At 41.3% G+C, this 16,223-nt stretch overlaps 1 protein-coding gene across 3 annotated transcripts in view; it reads left to right on the forward strand.

Moving 5' to 3' along the window:
• FHIP1A (FHF complex subunit HOOK interacting protein 1A) overlaps nt 1–16,223 on the forward strand; it is a 254,514-nt gene that overhangs the window by 209,145 nt on the left and 29,146 nt on the right. For all 3 annotated transcript variants that reach the window (XM_066386484.1, XM_066386504.1, XM_066386494.1), the window contains exons 7-8: nt 10,483–10,650; nt 13,807–13,886. In XM_066386484.1, the coding sequence (XP_066242581.1) occupies nt 10,483–10,650; nt 13,807–13,886 (248 nt within the window). The remainder of the gene's footprint in view (nt 1–10,482; nt 10,651–13,806; nt 13,887–16,223) is intronic.

The following is a 16,223-nucleotide window of genomic DNA, read 5'->3' on the forward strand; positions in this document are numbered from 1 at the left end:
TGTCATCTCCTCCTTTCCCACCCACCCCCTTTTAAAAAGAAAGCAAACTCTTTATTTCGTCTATTTTTGAGAAGCTTGAAACTTTAATTTAAAAAATGTGGCCCTGGCCGGTTGGCTCAGTGGTAGAGTGTCGGCCTGGCGTGTAGGAGTCCCGGGTTCGATTCCCAGCCAGGGCACACAGGAGAAGCACCCATCTGCTTCTCCATCCCTCCCCCTCTCCTTCCTCTCTGTCTCTCTCTTCCCCTTCTGCAGCCAAGGCTCCATTGGAGCAAAGTTGGCCCGGGCACTGAGGATGGCTCTGTGGCCTCTGCCTCAGGCACTAGAATGGCTCTGGTTGCAGCAGAGCGACGCCCCAGATGGGCAGAGCATTTCCCCCTGGTGGGTATGCTGGGTGGATCTCAGTCGGGTGCATGTGGGAGTCTGTCTGACTGCCTCCCCATTTCCAACTTCAGAAAAATACAAAAAAAAAATGTACTGTTGGAGCTCTTAGGCTAAGATAAAAAGGAGTAGATGTGCTGTAAATCCAGTTGCCATCCTACTCAGAGAACTGATCTCAAGTATGCCTGTGCTTCTTCCAGACCAGACCATGCTTGGTCACAGCTGGTGACAAGAACTGGTGGGTGACATGGTGGCATGTGAACTGGTTTGATTATTGCAGGGCTATTTCAGTGTTTTTCAGATGTTTTTGACAGCAACACACAGCCAGAAATTTATGTATTTATGTGTGTTTTACTGAATATAGAACAAGGCACATACATATATAATATATTTTGTCTTGCATATAGTTTGGATAAAATCTGAATACAAAAGTTTTATGACATAGTACTTACTCTTATACATGCAGTGTACTTTTACACTTTCTATTTGAATGATCTAAAACATTAGTGAACCAATAAATTTATATTACTACCCACTTTTGGGTTTGTAACTATAGTTTGAAAAACACCAGTTCTAGGGATTGGTGAATAGTGCTTGGCACAAAGGAGGACCAGGTAAGGGCTAGTGGAGGGTGGACAGGTGGGCGAAGAGAGAAATTTATGTCAGAAGACAGAGTAACTGGACTTGAGAGCAGTAAAATTAAGTACCCGAATCAGGGCTCCTCTCTACAACTCAGGTGGAACAGTAAGCACACAGGAGTGCTAAGCTCTGTAAATAATGCTGCAATGAACGTAGGCTTGCACATATATTTTTACATTAGTGTTTTTGTCTCCTTTGAATAAGTACCCAGAAGTGAAATTGCTGGATCATATGGTAGTTCTCTTTTGATTTATTGAGGAACCTCCGTACTATTTTCTGTAGTGGTTGTACCAATACACCTTCCTACCAACAGTGTCCGTGGGTTCCCTTTCCTCCACAGCCTCCCCAACACTTACTTTTTGTCTTTTTGATAATAGTTATTCTAATAGGTGTGAGGTGATATCTTACTGTGGTTTTTTCATTTGCATTTCCCTGATAATTAGTAATGTTGAGCATATTTTGATGTAGCTTTTGGCTATCTGCATGCCTTCTTTGGAAAAATGTCTATTTAAATCCATTGCCTAGTTTTTAATCAGATTGGGTTTTCGTTGTTTGTTTGTTTGCTATTTAGTTGTTTGAATTATTTGTGTATTTTAGATATTAACCTCTTATCAGATATATGATTTGCAAGTATTTTCTCCCATTCAGCAGGTTTTTAAAATATTTTGTTGATGGTTTTTTTTTGCTTTGCAAAAGCTTTTAGTTTGATGTGGTCCCACTTGTTTACTTTTGCCTTTGTTGCCTTTGCTTTCAGAATCAGATCCAAAAAATCATTACTGAGATGTATGGCATGGAGGTTACTGCTTGTGTTTTCTTCTGGGAGTTTTATGATTTCAGGTCTTCCATTCAGTTCTGTAATACATTTGAGTTCATTTTTATTTATGATATAAGAGAGTGGTCCAGTATCCTTCTTTTGCATATATCCAGTGGTGGCATTCAGCCAGTTCACACTGGTTCAGCAGAACCAACACTTAATTTTTATTGAGTTTGGTGAACTGGTTGTTAAAATGGCACTCATAATCAGGGTTCTCTCTAAGGGGGGCATTTGGGCAGCCGCCCAGTGTGGAAATCACACATTTATATTCTAATGGAATGGGATCCTACTCCTACAGTGAAAAGATGGTTAAGGATAAATCACAGAGCTGTTGATGCTCGCATAAAAGCTAAGAAAATTGCAAGTGAGGACACCAATCAAGAAGCAATATGGAAATATCTTAAATAACAGTTTTATTGTTTTTTTTTGTCAGGTATTGTTTAATAGTTTTTCATTAGTATTTTAAGACTCTTTCTTATAACATAATCTAGTTCTGTGTACCTCTTTTATTGTTCTTATTTAAGTATTAGATACATGAAATAATAAACTACCTTTCAGTATATATTTTTTATACTTAAAATGGTCATTAGGGTGGAGAACTGGTTGTTAAATTATTTGAATCCCACCACTGCATATATCTGTCTGATTTTCCCACCACCATTTATCGAGGAGACTATCCTTTCGCCATTGTATATTCTTGGTTCTTTTGTCATAAATAATTGACCGTATATGTGCGGTTTATTTCTGGACTGTTCTGTTCCATCGATCTATGTGTCCTTTCTTATGCTGGTACCATACTGTTTGATTACTGTAGCTTTGTAGTATAGTTGAAATCAGGGAGTGTGATACCTTCAACTTTGTTCTTCTTTCTCAAGATTGCTTTGGCTATTCAAGGTCTTTTGTGTTTTTATACAAATTTTAGAATTATGTGTCTAGTTCTATGAAGAAGGTCTTTGGAATATTATGATAATATGGATTGCCTTGAATCTGTAGATTACTTTCTATAGTATGAACATTATTTACAATAGCCCAGATATGGAAGCAAGCTAAGTGTCCATGGGTAGATGAATGGATAAAGAATATGTGGTATATATACACATTGGACTATTACTCAGCCATTTGCAACATGTGCATGGACCCTGAGCGTATTGTGCTAAGTGAAATAAGTCAGGTAGACAGATAAATTCCATATGATTTTACTTATATGTGGAATAAAAAAACCAAAACATAAGAACAAACAAAACAACAAAACTCATACATACAGAGAGCAGATTGATGATTGTCAGAGGAAAAGGGGGTTAGGGGATAGGTGATGTGGGTGAAGGGGGTCAGTTGTGCGGTGATGGATGGTAACTAGATTTACTGTTGTAATCACTGTAGTATATACAAAGATTAATTATTATGTTGTATACCTCAAACTAATATAGTTATATACCAATTTTACCTCAGCTAGAAAAAATAAAAATAAAAGAGCACCTAAGCAGATACACTGATTTAGTTAACAGTTGTACTTAACCTTATCAAGGATAATTTGAAGGATAATTATTTGTAGGACAAGTTTTCCTTTGATTATTGTAGTCATTCTGTTCTACCTTTAGTAAGAAATAACATGCCTAAGCTTTACTATCCTTAAGCTTTGTTACTGTGTATTTTATGGTGGTAAAATAGAACCTCATTTACTATTTCTTCTAGAATTTCTATGTATATTTGTAGCTACCTGCAGTCCTTTATAGTACAAGGTGAGTAAATATGCACAGTCATCTATAAGGCAAAAGATCTTATATCAACAGCTGACTGTGCTTTGTAAGTGGACCGTGAGGAGGAGGCACTTTCGTATTTGGCTAATACATCCTGGAAGCTTCAGTGGCACCTTCTGCACAGCAGAACTGCTTTCTCCTGGTTTATCCTTGGCTTTCAATAGATCACACTTAGGCTCTGGTCTCATCCTTGTTGCGGAGGTTCCCTACTCCGGGGATTAGAGGAAGATTCTGAAAAGTGAGATAATGGGGCAGGAGAAGATTTTCTGGGATAAAAGGCTCCTAAGGGCTCGGAGAGTATGGAGAAAGGAAGAGATGGAAAGAGAGTGAGCCAGATCTTCCTGGATCGGGTGTTAGTTTAAGGTGAGTGTGACCTCGATTTAAATGAGTGGGCAGCCTGTTGCTTCATAGAATTGGGTCTTTAATATTTATACCACATTATGTAAATGCTGCCCCTCCATGTGCTTTCTTAAATCTTCTTAGCTTATAAATGACAGCTTTGATTTCTTTAAAGAAAAAGAAAGCTTTCATTTATCCAGCCCAAGAGTAGTAAACAATAGATGCTTAGTGCCCTCCTCTTATGTCAGCCCCCGAAGACTCAGACTTACAGTCTAAAGAGTTGATTGCTGTGCTTTTGAGCTTATTAAGGTCATATGTAACTTAAGGGGTGACAAGCTGATGCTGCATTGTTGGCACCAAGACAACTCCTGGAATTCTGCCGGTCGCCTCCACCCAGCAGTGCTCCCAAGTAGGTGAGATGAAAATACGATCTTGCAGAAAATACATGCATGGCCCCTTTGGAGTCATTGGTGCTATTTTTTTAGTGATCAATATTGTTAGGGAATTAGGCTTTTGCTGAAGTGATTTTGGATTAAATTTCTGCTGCAGGACCCGAAGATGGTCATAGTGGAATGGGCATGAGCTAATGAAACTACCTGTTAGGTGTTTTGAGTCATTTCCACCTCTAGCTACTTAGAAACATCAGTTACCTTATGTCTTTTTTTAAAAATGTCCCTACTTCCTGGGGCCTTCAGAGCATTTGCAGAGAAGAGGGAAAAATTAAAAATTAAGCTCAGCTCTGGCTAATGTAAATCATTGGGTCCATGGAGGATGACATTTATTCAAGAAACGTTTATTAAGTGCTGCCGATATGTTAGACTGGTACATTACACTGAAGTAATACAGAAAAAGACACAGTGTGTGTCCCAGGACAGGGTTGAGTGCCATTCCTTTGTAACTAGAAAACACAAGGATAGAAGCCGTTTGTTTCAGAAACTGGGCAGCTCACAAGAAGTACTTACTACTCAAGGTAATTTATTTGCCAAGTAGTTGATGTTGACCTGTTTCCTTTGCTATATTTGGGCCCCAAGGAGCCTGTGGAAGTTGATCAGATGACATAGTAGTGTGTTGAATATTTGAGGCTCTCACAACATTGGGAATGAGGTGGGGGTGGGTGGGTGTTTGCACTCTGATGTGGGGCTTGGGCCACCGTGGGAACTGCTGGGCGAGTTGTCAATGGATTCTGAAAGTGTGGATTGAAATGCAGTGTGTAGACAGACATGCATTGTTTAGATGAAAGAAAACAGACAAAACTGACTTGATAATCTCTTGTCCACCTGAATTCATTTATTTAGAACAACGTTTTTAAACCATGCTGGTCTGCAAAAGAGTTAACCACCCTGATGTTGTATGAAGATTCTAGACCCAAGGATCTTAGTTGGATTTCCGTATGCTCAGGGTGATTGCCACTATCAGCCTGCATCATTGATGAAAATCCTATTGAGGTTGTCTTAGATATGTTTGAAACGCGTAGGCTCATTCAAACAACTTTTTGCACCATGCAGAGCATTTACGAATCACGCACAATAGACAAAAAGCATTTGGACAAGCTTATGTAGTGCTCAACACATTGTACATGTGGAGTTTGGAAATCAAGCACCAGCTTGTACTGTGCTGCACTGTTACGTGCAGTGAGATGGACTTTATTTGTTGTGTGTGTCTGTTTCCAGCCGGCTAAGTTACACGCAGGCCCTAGTCCCTCCCCCTCCCTTGCTGTCGTACATTTTTTTTATGCTTGTGCAAATAGAAATAGTGTTTGGATAAATTTATGTAGTGTTCAGTGCATCAGACACATGGCATTGGGAATCCCAATACCGGTTTCTAGCACAATGCACTATTGTACACAGTGTGGTAAAACTTTATCTGTCGCGTGTTTTCCTTACTAGCCCCCTTCCTCTCCCACTAGTACATTTTTTTCTCACACTTGCACAAATAGTCATGGATGTACTCACCTGTTCAGGACATGTCCACATTGCTTGCAAATAAATTATCGTGTGATTTGGTGTCATTGTGCTGTAAATTTTAAACCCTACAAAATGGAAAGAAAAACACAGCAAAACATTTAAACCATCTTCAAAAGTGAAGACAATAGTCCAAAGAAAAGTAATGATGACACGGAAAAGAAATCGGTACCAGTGCTTCAAGGTTAAAAGAAACAGTGAAAAAGAAATGTATTGATAATTTGGAAGGTGCAACAGAAAGCGAAAAAAGAAAAGGAAACTGTTAGGTAGTACAATGAAGAGGATTTCAAACTTGTTTTCACTGTAGCACCTGGCAGTGAATTAGCACCGTAGCCCTCGTGTCTGTTATGTTCTGAAATTCTGTCAAATGATGCAACAAAACCTTCAGACTTACTCATCATTTGTTTTCAAAGCATAGTGATCTTAATGAGAAGCCACTGGATTTTTTTTTGAAACATTACACCACCCAGTGAAAAGTCAAAACATTCAAATGAAGAAACTGATGACTAAGGACAAATTGCTGCTTTGAGCAGCTTATTTACCTGCCCTTCAAATTTCAAAAGCAAAATAACTGTTCACTATTGGTGAAGAATTAGTAAAGCCTTGCATCCTTGATGTCACTTGGGAAATTTTGGGTTCTCAAGCCGCACAGAAACTCAAGGCTATATAGCACTTTCGGACAATACCGTTCAGAGAAGAATTATTGATATGGCCAATGTTATTGAAGAGCAAATTGTTAAGGGTATAAAGAAATCGAAAAGTTTTGCCCTTCAACCTGATAAATCAACTGACATGAGTAACCATGCTGTCCTACTTTGCTTCATAAGGTATATTGATGATAAAGACTTTAGGGAAGAATTCCTCTGTTGCCTTGATCTGCTTGGTCAAACTGCTAGTTCAGAGATATTCAATGCCCCTAATGAGTGCTATCAAGCAGAGGGCTTGGACTGGGGAAAGTGCATCAGAGTGGGTAGAGATGGTGCTGCGAGCATGACTGGACACTGCTCAGAGGTGGCTGCAAAAATGAAGGATGTTGCATAGCCAGAAATGTTGTCCGCACACTGTATGATTCACAGGCAGTACTTAGTTGCAAAGAAACTTCCCCTGAATTGAACACAGTGATGAATGACGCAGTGAAGATCGTTAATGATATTTGTAGTCGAGGTTTGAACTCCTGACGACACTACGTGAAAGCACGCCATTCACGACACCCACATCTCCTCCTCCATACAGAAGTGAGGGGGCTCTCAGGAGGAAGTGCTCTTTCACTCCTTTTTTAGCTGAGAGAAGACATGAAACAGTTTCTGCAAGAGCAAAACTCTGCATCAGTAGACCTTGGGTTGAATGAAGAATGGATGGCTAAGCCTGCATATATGGCAGATACTATATATTTAGCCTCTTCAATGAGCTAAATATTTCTCTTTAGGGCAGCGGTTCTCAACCTGTGGGTCACGACCCCAGCGGGGGTCGAACGACCAAAACACAGGGGTCGCCTAAAGCCATCAGAAAATACATATTTATTATACAATACATGCCTAAAGCCATCGGAAAATACATATTTATTATACAATACATTTTAAAATAAAATATGTATTTCCCTATTGCTTTAGGTGACCCCTGTGTTTTGGTCGTTTGACCCCTGCCGGGGTCGTGACCCACAGGTTGAGAACCGCTGCTTTAGAGGATTAACACAAGCATTTTTACATTAAGAAATAAGGTGAATGCATTAAAAAATTAAACTTCTTTGTGAAAGTCGCATACAAGAAGAAGATGTAGAAATGTCTCCCCTTTTCCACGACTTGTTGATGCTGCAGACATCAACCAGAAATTCATCTTTAATATAATAAGTCAACATTTAAGAACATTAGTCCAACACTTTGACTAGTATTACTCTGAAAATGAGGATCCCCCCAAAGGTAACCTCTGGATCAATAACCCATTCATGGAAAAGATATCAACTCCTGTTCCCTTAATCAATGTGAAAAGAAAAACCAACTGATAGGTTTGTCTTCTGATGTCACCCTGGTGTCCAAACAAAATGCAATTATTGTCACAATTTTGGATCCCGCTGGATCCATCTCTTAGTTACAAAGCTATTACCTGTTTAATCGTATTTTCTACTATCTACTTATTTGAGGAAACTTTTCGGCCCTATCACTAATAAAAACCAAACAGAAACTGAATGGATGTCAATGCAACACTTCATCTCTCAGAAACAAAACTGCAATCTCAGTTATCAAGTGTTCTTGCAAAGAAGCAACAGCAGATTTCGCACTAGCTTTACTTGAATTAAATATTGCTTTCTAGAAATTTCAGTTGTATTCTATTAAAAATGTATGTATTTTACTGTTTGGTTATTTTAGAGATTTTTAATTTCATAGTATTATAATTAAAAGATAATGCACAAAATACTAAAATGGTTTTTATTTTTGCCTTAGCGGTCTCTGAAATAATTCTATTCTCACTGGTCCGCAAGTGAAAAAGGCTGAGAACCACTGATCTATTTATAATATAACATACCTAAGAACCAAGAAGTCAGAAGTACTTGAAACCTGTCTTCACAGGCGCATCTGCAAAAGGCCCGTCTACACTTGTATAAGCAGATTTGGAGATCTAGTTTCTACAGTGCTCTGTGGATTTTGCAAGCAGAAAATTACAAGGGGAAGAGAAATGTATATAAAAGGAATGGCCCGGTAACAGTATGGTAAAGTGACAGAGAACACTTTTAAGGAAGAAATAAAGAAGATGAAAAACTGAAAAAGAGAAGTTGTCATCACGCTAAAAGGATGCTGCCCATTTCATTTATCATCAAGCACGTTAGACTCATGGCAGGGGAGGGTTCTGAGATTTCTAGGGGGGAGGATTGCAATCTGAAGTTTTGAACTGTTTCCCTGGTGATTGTCATGCAGCCCTGTCTGCGTGTTTTGAACTACAGACAGTAAGGCAACTGGGGAACCCTATTCATCGAGAGACCTTAGATTCTGCTTTTAGGTATATGATGGCTCTGAAAATAATCCCAATCACAATAGTAGAATTAATTTTTTTTTATTTTACTTTTTTTTACAGAGACAGAGAGAGAGTCAGAGAGAGGGATAGACAGGGACAGACAGGAACGGAGAGATGAGAAGCATCATACATTAGTTTCTCATTGCACATTGTGACACCTTAGTTGTTCATTGATTGCTTTCTCATATGTGCCTTGACCGTGGGCCTTCAGCAGACTGAGAGACCCTTTGCTTAAGCCAGCGACCTTGGGTCTAAGCTGGAGAGCTTTGCTCAAACCAGATGAGCCTGCGCTCAAGCTGGCGACCTCAGGGTCTCGAACCTGGGTCCTCAGCATCCCAGTCCGACGCTCTATCCTCTGTGCCACCACCTGGTCAGGCTGAATTAATTTTTTGATGCTTTAAGCATCAAATCCTCAGCTCTTTGAAAAACTTGACTCTCCATAGTGTTCCATTTCCTAAAAGACAGACATTTTACTGCACGAGAAACTCATGACATATAGAAAGTACTAATTTGTACTATAAAACAAGTCCCCAGGACCTGACCAATTGGCTCAGTAGTGGAGCGTCAGCCCGGCTTGTGGATGTCTGGGGTTTGATTCCCCGTCAGGGCACACAGGAGTAGCACCCACTGCTTCTCCCCTCCTTGCCCCTCACTTCTCTCTCTCTCTCTCTCTGTCTCTCTCTTCCCCTCTGGCAGCCATGGCTCGATGGAGCAAGTTGGCTGGAGTGCTGAGCATGGCTCTATGGCCTCCACCTCAAGCCTAAGAAGGGTTCAGATGCTGAGCAATGGAGCTAAACCCCAGATGGGCAGAACATCGCCCCCTAGTGGGCTTGCCCAATGGATCTGTGTTGGGATATGTGGGAGTCTGTCTCTGCCTCCCCTCCTCTCACTGAATTAAAAAAAAAAAAAGGAAAATAGTCACCATTATTTTATAAACAGTAAGCTCTTACAGCACTTTATAAATAGTAATGCTTTATGCCCATTATTTAGCTATAAAAATGTGACTTGCAACCTTCCAGAAACATCTGAACATCCACCTTGCTTTGTGTCTACACTTCTCATTGGACATTTATTATTATATTATTTTGTTAGGTTATAGATATAATCCATCTTCCTGGACAAAATGAAAAAAATGTTCTTAATGTTTCTAGCTCCTTGTACATAGTGGGACTCAATAAATACCTATTGAATGACTAATGGTGTAACAAGTTACGCTGAGCTCTCTAATTCTTTCCTGACCATGTAAACACTTTTCATTCCTCACCCCGGCCCCCCACCCCCCCTTCTTGATTACAGACTAAAACTTTAAGTTGTATGAACTGCATTTGATGATTGGGGCTGTCTGAACACTTGAACTGCTCCTTTATGCCTTTGCTTTTCCCTTCCTGAATTAAAGGGCAAAGCAGTGTGAGGTGTTGCGGGATGTGAATAGGTCACAGATTTCAGATGACTCTGAACTGTGTTCCTGTGGCAGGTGTGCTCTTGCCTTGATGGGGTCACTGCAGTGAGGCCAGGGGACTAGTTCGGGAGGCCTGCGTCACAGTACCGAGAGGATGCTCACCTGGCCTCCCTCTGTCGTTGGTCCCAGGTGACCGTGGAGGAGGTCATGACCACAACTGCATACCTGGACCTTTTCCTGCGTAGCATCTCCGAGCCTGCTCTACTCGAGATCTTCCTCCGTTTCATCTTGTTGCACCAGCACGAGAACGTCCACATCCTGGACACTCTCACGAGTCGAATCAACACCCCATTTCGGGTAAGGTTTTGGGTGAGTTAGTTATTGGGATAAAATTGTGAATATTCCCTTTCCCCTCCCTACCCTCCTTTTTCTTACAGCCATTACCTTTTCTGTTTTGGAACTAGATAATGCATTGTGCCATTAGGAGTCCTTTTGTCAGGGAGGTGACACTTACTGCCTTTCACAGGACATTTTTCTCAGTTTCTCTGGGTTGGCACTTTCTTCTGTGGAACCAGCAGAATGGGCTTCTGAGGAGGCAGAGGCAGGGAGACATGTGGTGTAAGTGCAGGCAAGGCCAAGGAGCCGGAGTGTCTCAAGTCTGGGTCTTAGCGGTCACATTTCTGTGCTCAAGTACTTTGAGATGGAAGCCTGAGCAGTTGTAAATTTAGGAAGTGATTCTTTAGTCTGAAGTTTTGATCAACTTTGAAAATCTTCTTATACTATTAGCATTGCCCTTTACAACCTCCCCATGCCCTATTAAGGGCTATCTTTAATATCAATTATTGTTTTAAGAGTAAAAGAATAATAATTTAACAAAGTATTATTGAATTTGTAACATGTAGATATAACATATGTAACAACAATAGCACAAAAGGGGGTTAGAAAGCATAGAGCTATATAGGAATAATATTTCCCTATTTCACTGGAACGAATTTAATATAAATCTAATGTAAAGTCTGATAAGTTAAATGTATATGGCCTGACCTGTGATGGCACAGTAGATAAAGCTTCGACCTGGAACACTGAGGTCTCTGGTTCAAAACCCTGGGTTTGCTCAGTCAAGGCACATATGGGAGTTCCTGCTCCTCCCCCCTTCTCTCTCTCTCTCTCTCTCTCTCTTTCTCTCTTTCCTCTCTAAAATGAATAAATAAAATTTTTAAAAAGTTCAAAAAATGTATACAATAAGGCCTAGAGCAACCACAAATAAAATAACTGTAAAAGTATACTGAAAAAAATCACTAAAGGAATAAAAATGTTATACAAGGGAAAATATTCACTTAATGCAAAAGATGACAGTAGAAGAGGAACAGGAGAACAAAACATTCTGAGACATGTAGAAAAAAAAGTAAAACACACAGAAATCCAATTATAATCATATTAAATGTGACTAGGTTAAAAAACTTAATCAAAAGGCAGAGATGATCAGACTGGATAAGAAAAGAAGGCCCAGCTATATGCTATCTACAAGAGATAACACTTCAGATTCAAAGATACCAACAGATTGGAAGTTAAATTCCTCAACCTGACCTGAACCAAATAATTGATCATGCACATAAAATAACCTTTAGAAATAACAAATTAAGCTTATGAGCCAGTACACTTACTCTGAAGATTAAAGCTTAAATAGCTACTATATTTTATAAAATTACATAGTGCTGGTCGAAGAGTATAGACTTCCAGTTATAAGATGACTGTGTTCTGGAGATCTAAACACAGCATGGTGATTAGAGTTGACAATGCTGTATTATATATAGGATTACCATAGTAACCCTTTCAAATCAATGTCTAGGGTGTATTTGTCTTTTTTATCATTGAGGTGTGTAGGTGTATACAGAGAATGTGTATTCAGGCTATCAGTTCTCCTATAGGATTTGATTAGAAAGCCTAAGCTTGGAATTAGGCTGTTATGCAGAGTTACCCTCCTACAAAATACCTGTGTTCTCCGGTTTCCAAGTTTTTGAGATCCAGATAAACCTGCCCCTGCAGCTCTCGAAAACACGCAGCCTGTACAAAAACGGAGAGCCTAAATTACTTAAGTGGTCCTATAGAATGCTAAAAGCGCACTCCTAAAAGGGTGTGATGATTTCATAATGCATCTTTGAGTTTCTTTCCTGTTTGGTTGTTTATCTTTCCTTTTTTGGAAATCAGAGTGAGAGAGAAGTCCTGTTTTTTTAATGTGTGTGTGTGTGGTTTTTTTTTTTCCAGAAGTGAGAAGCAGGGAGGCAGAGAGACAGACTCCCGCATGCACCTGACTGGGATCCACCTGGCATGCCCACTATGGGGTGATGCTCTGCCCCTCTGGGGCGTTGCTCTGTCACAGCCGGAGGCATTCTAGCCATCCTCAGCGCCTGGGCTAACTTTGCTCCAATGGAGCCTTGGCTGTGGGAGGGGAAGAGAGAGATAGAGAGGAAGGAGAGGAGGAGGGGTGGAGAAGCAGATGGGTGCTTCTCCTGTGTGCCCTGGCTGGGAATCGAATCTGGGACTTCCACATGCCGAGCCGACACTCTACCACTGAGCCAACCAGCCAGGGCCAATGAACTTCTTAGAAGAGTATATTATTACACTGTCCAGCACCACTAAAACTGGAACCAATGAGAATTTTTTCCCCAAAGCCATGAGACAAGCCACGCAGGGCTGAGACTCGGGGCTGGAAGGTCTAGAGCAGGGATAGTCAACCTTTTTATACCTACCGCCCACTTTTGTATCTCTGTTAGTAGTGAAATTTTCTAACCGCCCACTGGTTCCACAGTAATGGTGATTTATAAAGTAGGGAAGTAACTTTACTTTATAAAATTTATAAAGCAGACTTACAGCAAGTTAAAGCATATAGTAATAATTACTTACCAAGTACTTTATGTCGGATTTTTGCTAAGTTTGGCAGAATAAATCTTTATAAAACAACTTACTATAGTTAAATCTATCCTTTCATTTTATACTTTGGTTGCTCCTCTACCGCCCACCATGAAAGCTGGGATGCCCATTAGTGGGTGGTAGGAACCAGGTTGACTACCACTGGTCTAGAGCGATCCTTGGCCAGGGTTCACACAGTTTTCTGTTAGCCCTGTCTTGTAGATAACTAATGTCATATTTGACATGCAGGAGATCTCATGTGCACACGTGTCCATGCGTGTGTATAGATATATTGGCGAGTTGTAGGAGTGTCTTCACCTGGATCTTAAAAAAGTTGGGAAGTCCAAGCCAGGCATTTTGAAGGAGGGTAATTCTGCATAATGGCATACTTCCAGGCTTTTTTCTTTCTAGACGGATCCTACAGGAGACCTGATGACGTGAATGTACATTCTCTCTGGCAGGAGCATGGTGTTTTGTTTGTTTTTAATCAAAACTGCTAAAGAAAAGAGGCCATTCTGTTTTGTAATTTGATTTCCTTGCCACCTGTGGAGAGTGGCGCTGTCCCTCCAGCATCTAAACTAGAGTGTGTTCCCTGCCCCACAGCTCTGCGTCGTGTCCCTGGCGCTGTTCAGAACGCTCATCGGTTTACACTGTGAAGACGTGATGCTACAACTGGTGCTGAGGTGTGTTGCTCTCTTTTTATTCCCTCTCAAGACAAAACTCCCTCTCTTGTATAGTTCTGTGGTCATATAAGCTAAATAGGGGCAGTGCTTCTCAGAAGAAAATCATCAAGAAAAGCAATTTAATTTCTGCCTTATTACCCAAGGCTAATTTTAGTTTTACTGTGAAAAGTTTCCAGGGGGCCAAATGCATTACGTTATAGATATGCTCCTGGAAAGAACGGATAGACTGTGTGGACCTTTTCAGAATTATTCTGTGAAAGCTCTCCTGGCCTGTGCCTGAATGTCTTTGTCCTAAAGTACATTTTTAGGGGACCTGTGTTATTTGGGGTGGGAGGGGAAGAAACAACTTTTCTAAATATGAAATATCGTTGATACATAATTCCTATGAGTCTTGCTTTGGTAATGGTACACGTACAGTGTGCGCTCTTTGACCTGTGGGTATGTGTCGATTAAACTCGGTAAATATTTAGTGAGTCCTTTCTGTGTACAGTTCAGAAGGAAGGAAGGTACGGAGTAGACGAGTTGACAAGGACTTGGACACATGGTAGAAAAGGTGTGCCCTTCAGAAACACAGGTGGGAAGGTTTCCATCAAGTGGCCGGTATTTGATGATGAGTGTTGGGCGTCAGAGTAGATGACTATTAAGATGACATTCATTTGGTCATTTGGCAAGAGGACTCAGGACCCCCAAATCCTGTCTTCACCCAGGTCTGCCTCTCCCTCTGGGTCCCTGAGGGCAGTGGCCGCTTTTGTAAAGAAAGAAAGGGAACGTTGTCTGGGGGGCGGGGGTTGTGCTCCAGGCTCCATTTTGAGGGTGCAGAGGCTGAAAGGAAAAGGCTACCAGGGTTTCTGGGCATGGCTTTCCCCTTCTCCCTCCCTACCAGGCTTCCCTACTCTTCCTTTGATCCCTCTTTGGGAATAAGTGTGGAAGAAGCCAGAGCAAGGGGAGAGGGAGGAGACTTGGGCTGTCCCTGGTCCCAATGGGTGTTTTGACACGATGTAAGTAGAATTACCAGGAAGATGGCATTCCCAGTGGATGTAACAACAGCATTTCCAAAGTAGTAGCCCTGGAAAAGGAAGGGAGATGGCCAGGTGTCATCATGGGGACAGCAGCAGTGGTGTGGCCCAGGAGCTGGTTAGAAATGGACTGTCTTGGCCTTCTCCCAGACTCAGTGAGTTCGCAACCTGAGGGTGGACGCGTTTTCACAGACTCGCAGGGCATTCTGACGCTGGCTCACTCTGGGAACCACGGGCTTGAGGGATGGTGCCGTGCAGCTCTCGTGCCCTGCAAAAGGGGGTGACAGAGAACAGGCCGGACAGGGTGGCGGCGGCATGATGGGGGAGCCTGCACAGAGTCACCCTTCTGTGGGAGAGCGCCCCCTGTTAAGTTTCCAAAGTTTAAAAACTTTTGAGCGGTTTAGATCAAGTCATCAGTAACCACTCTTAAGGCATTAGCATAGGACAAACCCTATCATAAGTAAATGCCTTGGGTAGTCTGGGTAGAGCATTAGTTATCGTTATCTGCCCTAAAAGGATTACTTTCGCCCCCATCAAATCCCCGCTGATATGACAGGATGCATTAGCAAGGCCAGAGCGAAATCCATCAGAGCAGCTCCAACTTGTTAAAGCCTTTTTTTATTGCCAAATAAAATGAGACTTTGCCTCCAACAGGGATAAAACCTGTTTATATTTAAATGTTCAACTCTTGAATACTGCTTCTTTGATGGCATGAAAAACAGGTGTCTTTTCTCGTGTACCCACAAGCCGGGCCCTGCTCTGGAGGCTCAGAGCTCCCCAATACTGGGTCACCAGTGCAGGTCAGCCCACGTGGTGCCAGCTGGCTGTTTACCTTTCCAAGGCGACCTCTGTCACCTTTTGTCTGCCTACCAAGTGGTGTTTGTTAAACACTCCTTAATGATCATATTGGTTTAGGCTTCTTTTGAAACATGAATCTGTACCTTATGAAGGCAAGGAAATCAGCTCATCGTTGAAATATTTACATATTTGAGTCAGGACAAATGATTTCCCAGGAATTACTAGGAAGGTGCATGAAGGACACATTATCACAGGTTCTGAGTAGCATAATGGAAAAGTGCCGGACACAGGCACCTGGTCCCAGGCTTGCTTTCTCCTCTGCTCCTTTGGCGACGATGACGGCTGCCTTTTATTGACTATTTTATTTCTGCCACACTGCCTGGGGAATCCATGGGAAAAGCAAATAAGAGGACTTAAAGGAAATCGGTCATGTGGTTCACATGCAGGAAACTACTTCTTAGTCACTGTCCTCTGAACTGCTGATTCCCCCAGCAACATTTAAAAATATTTTTAATTGTGGTAC

This window comes from Saccopteryx leptura, chromosome 1 (assembly GCF_036850995.1).
Source record: "Saccopteryx leptura isolate mSacLep1 chromosome 1, mSacLep1_pri_phased_curated, whole genome shotgun sequence".
In the NCBI taxonomy this organism is placed as follows: domain Eukaryota; kingdom Metazoa; phylum Chordata; class Mammalia; order Chiroptera; family Emballonuridae; genus Saccopteryx; species Saccopteryx leptura.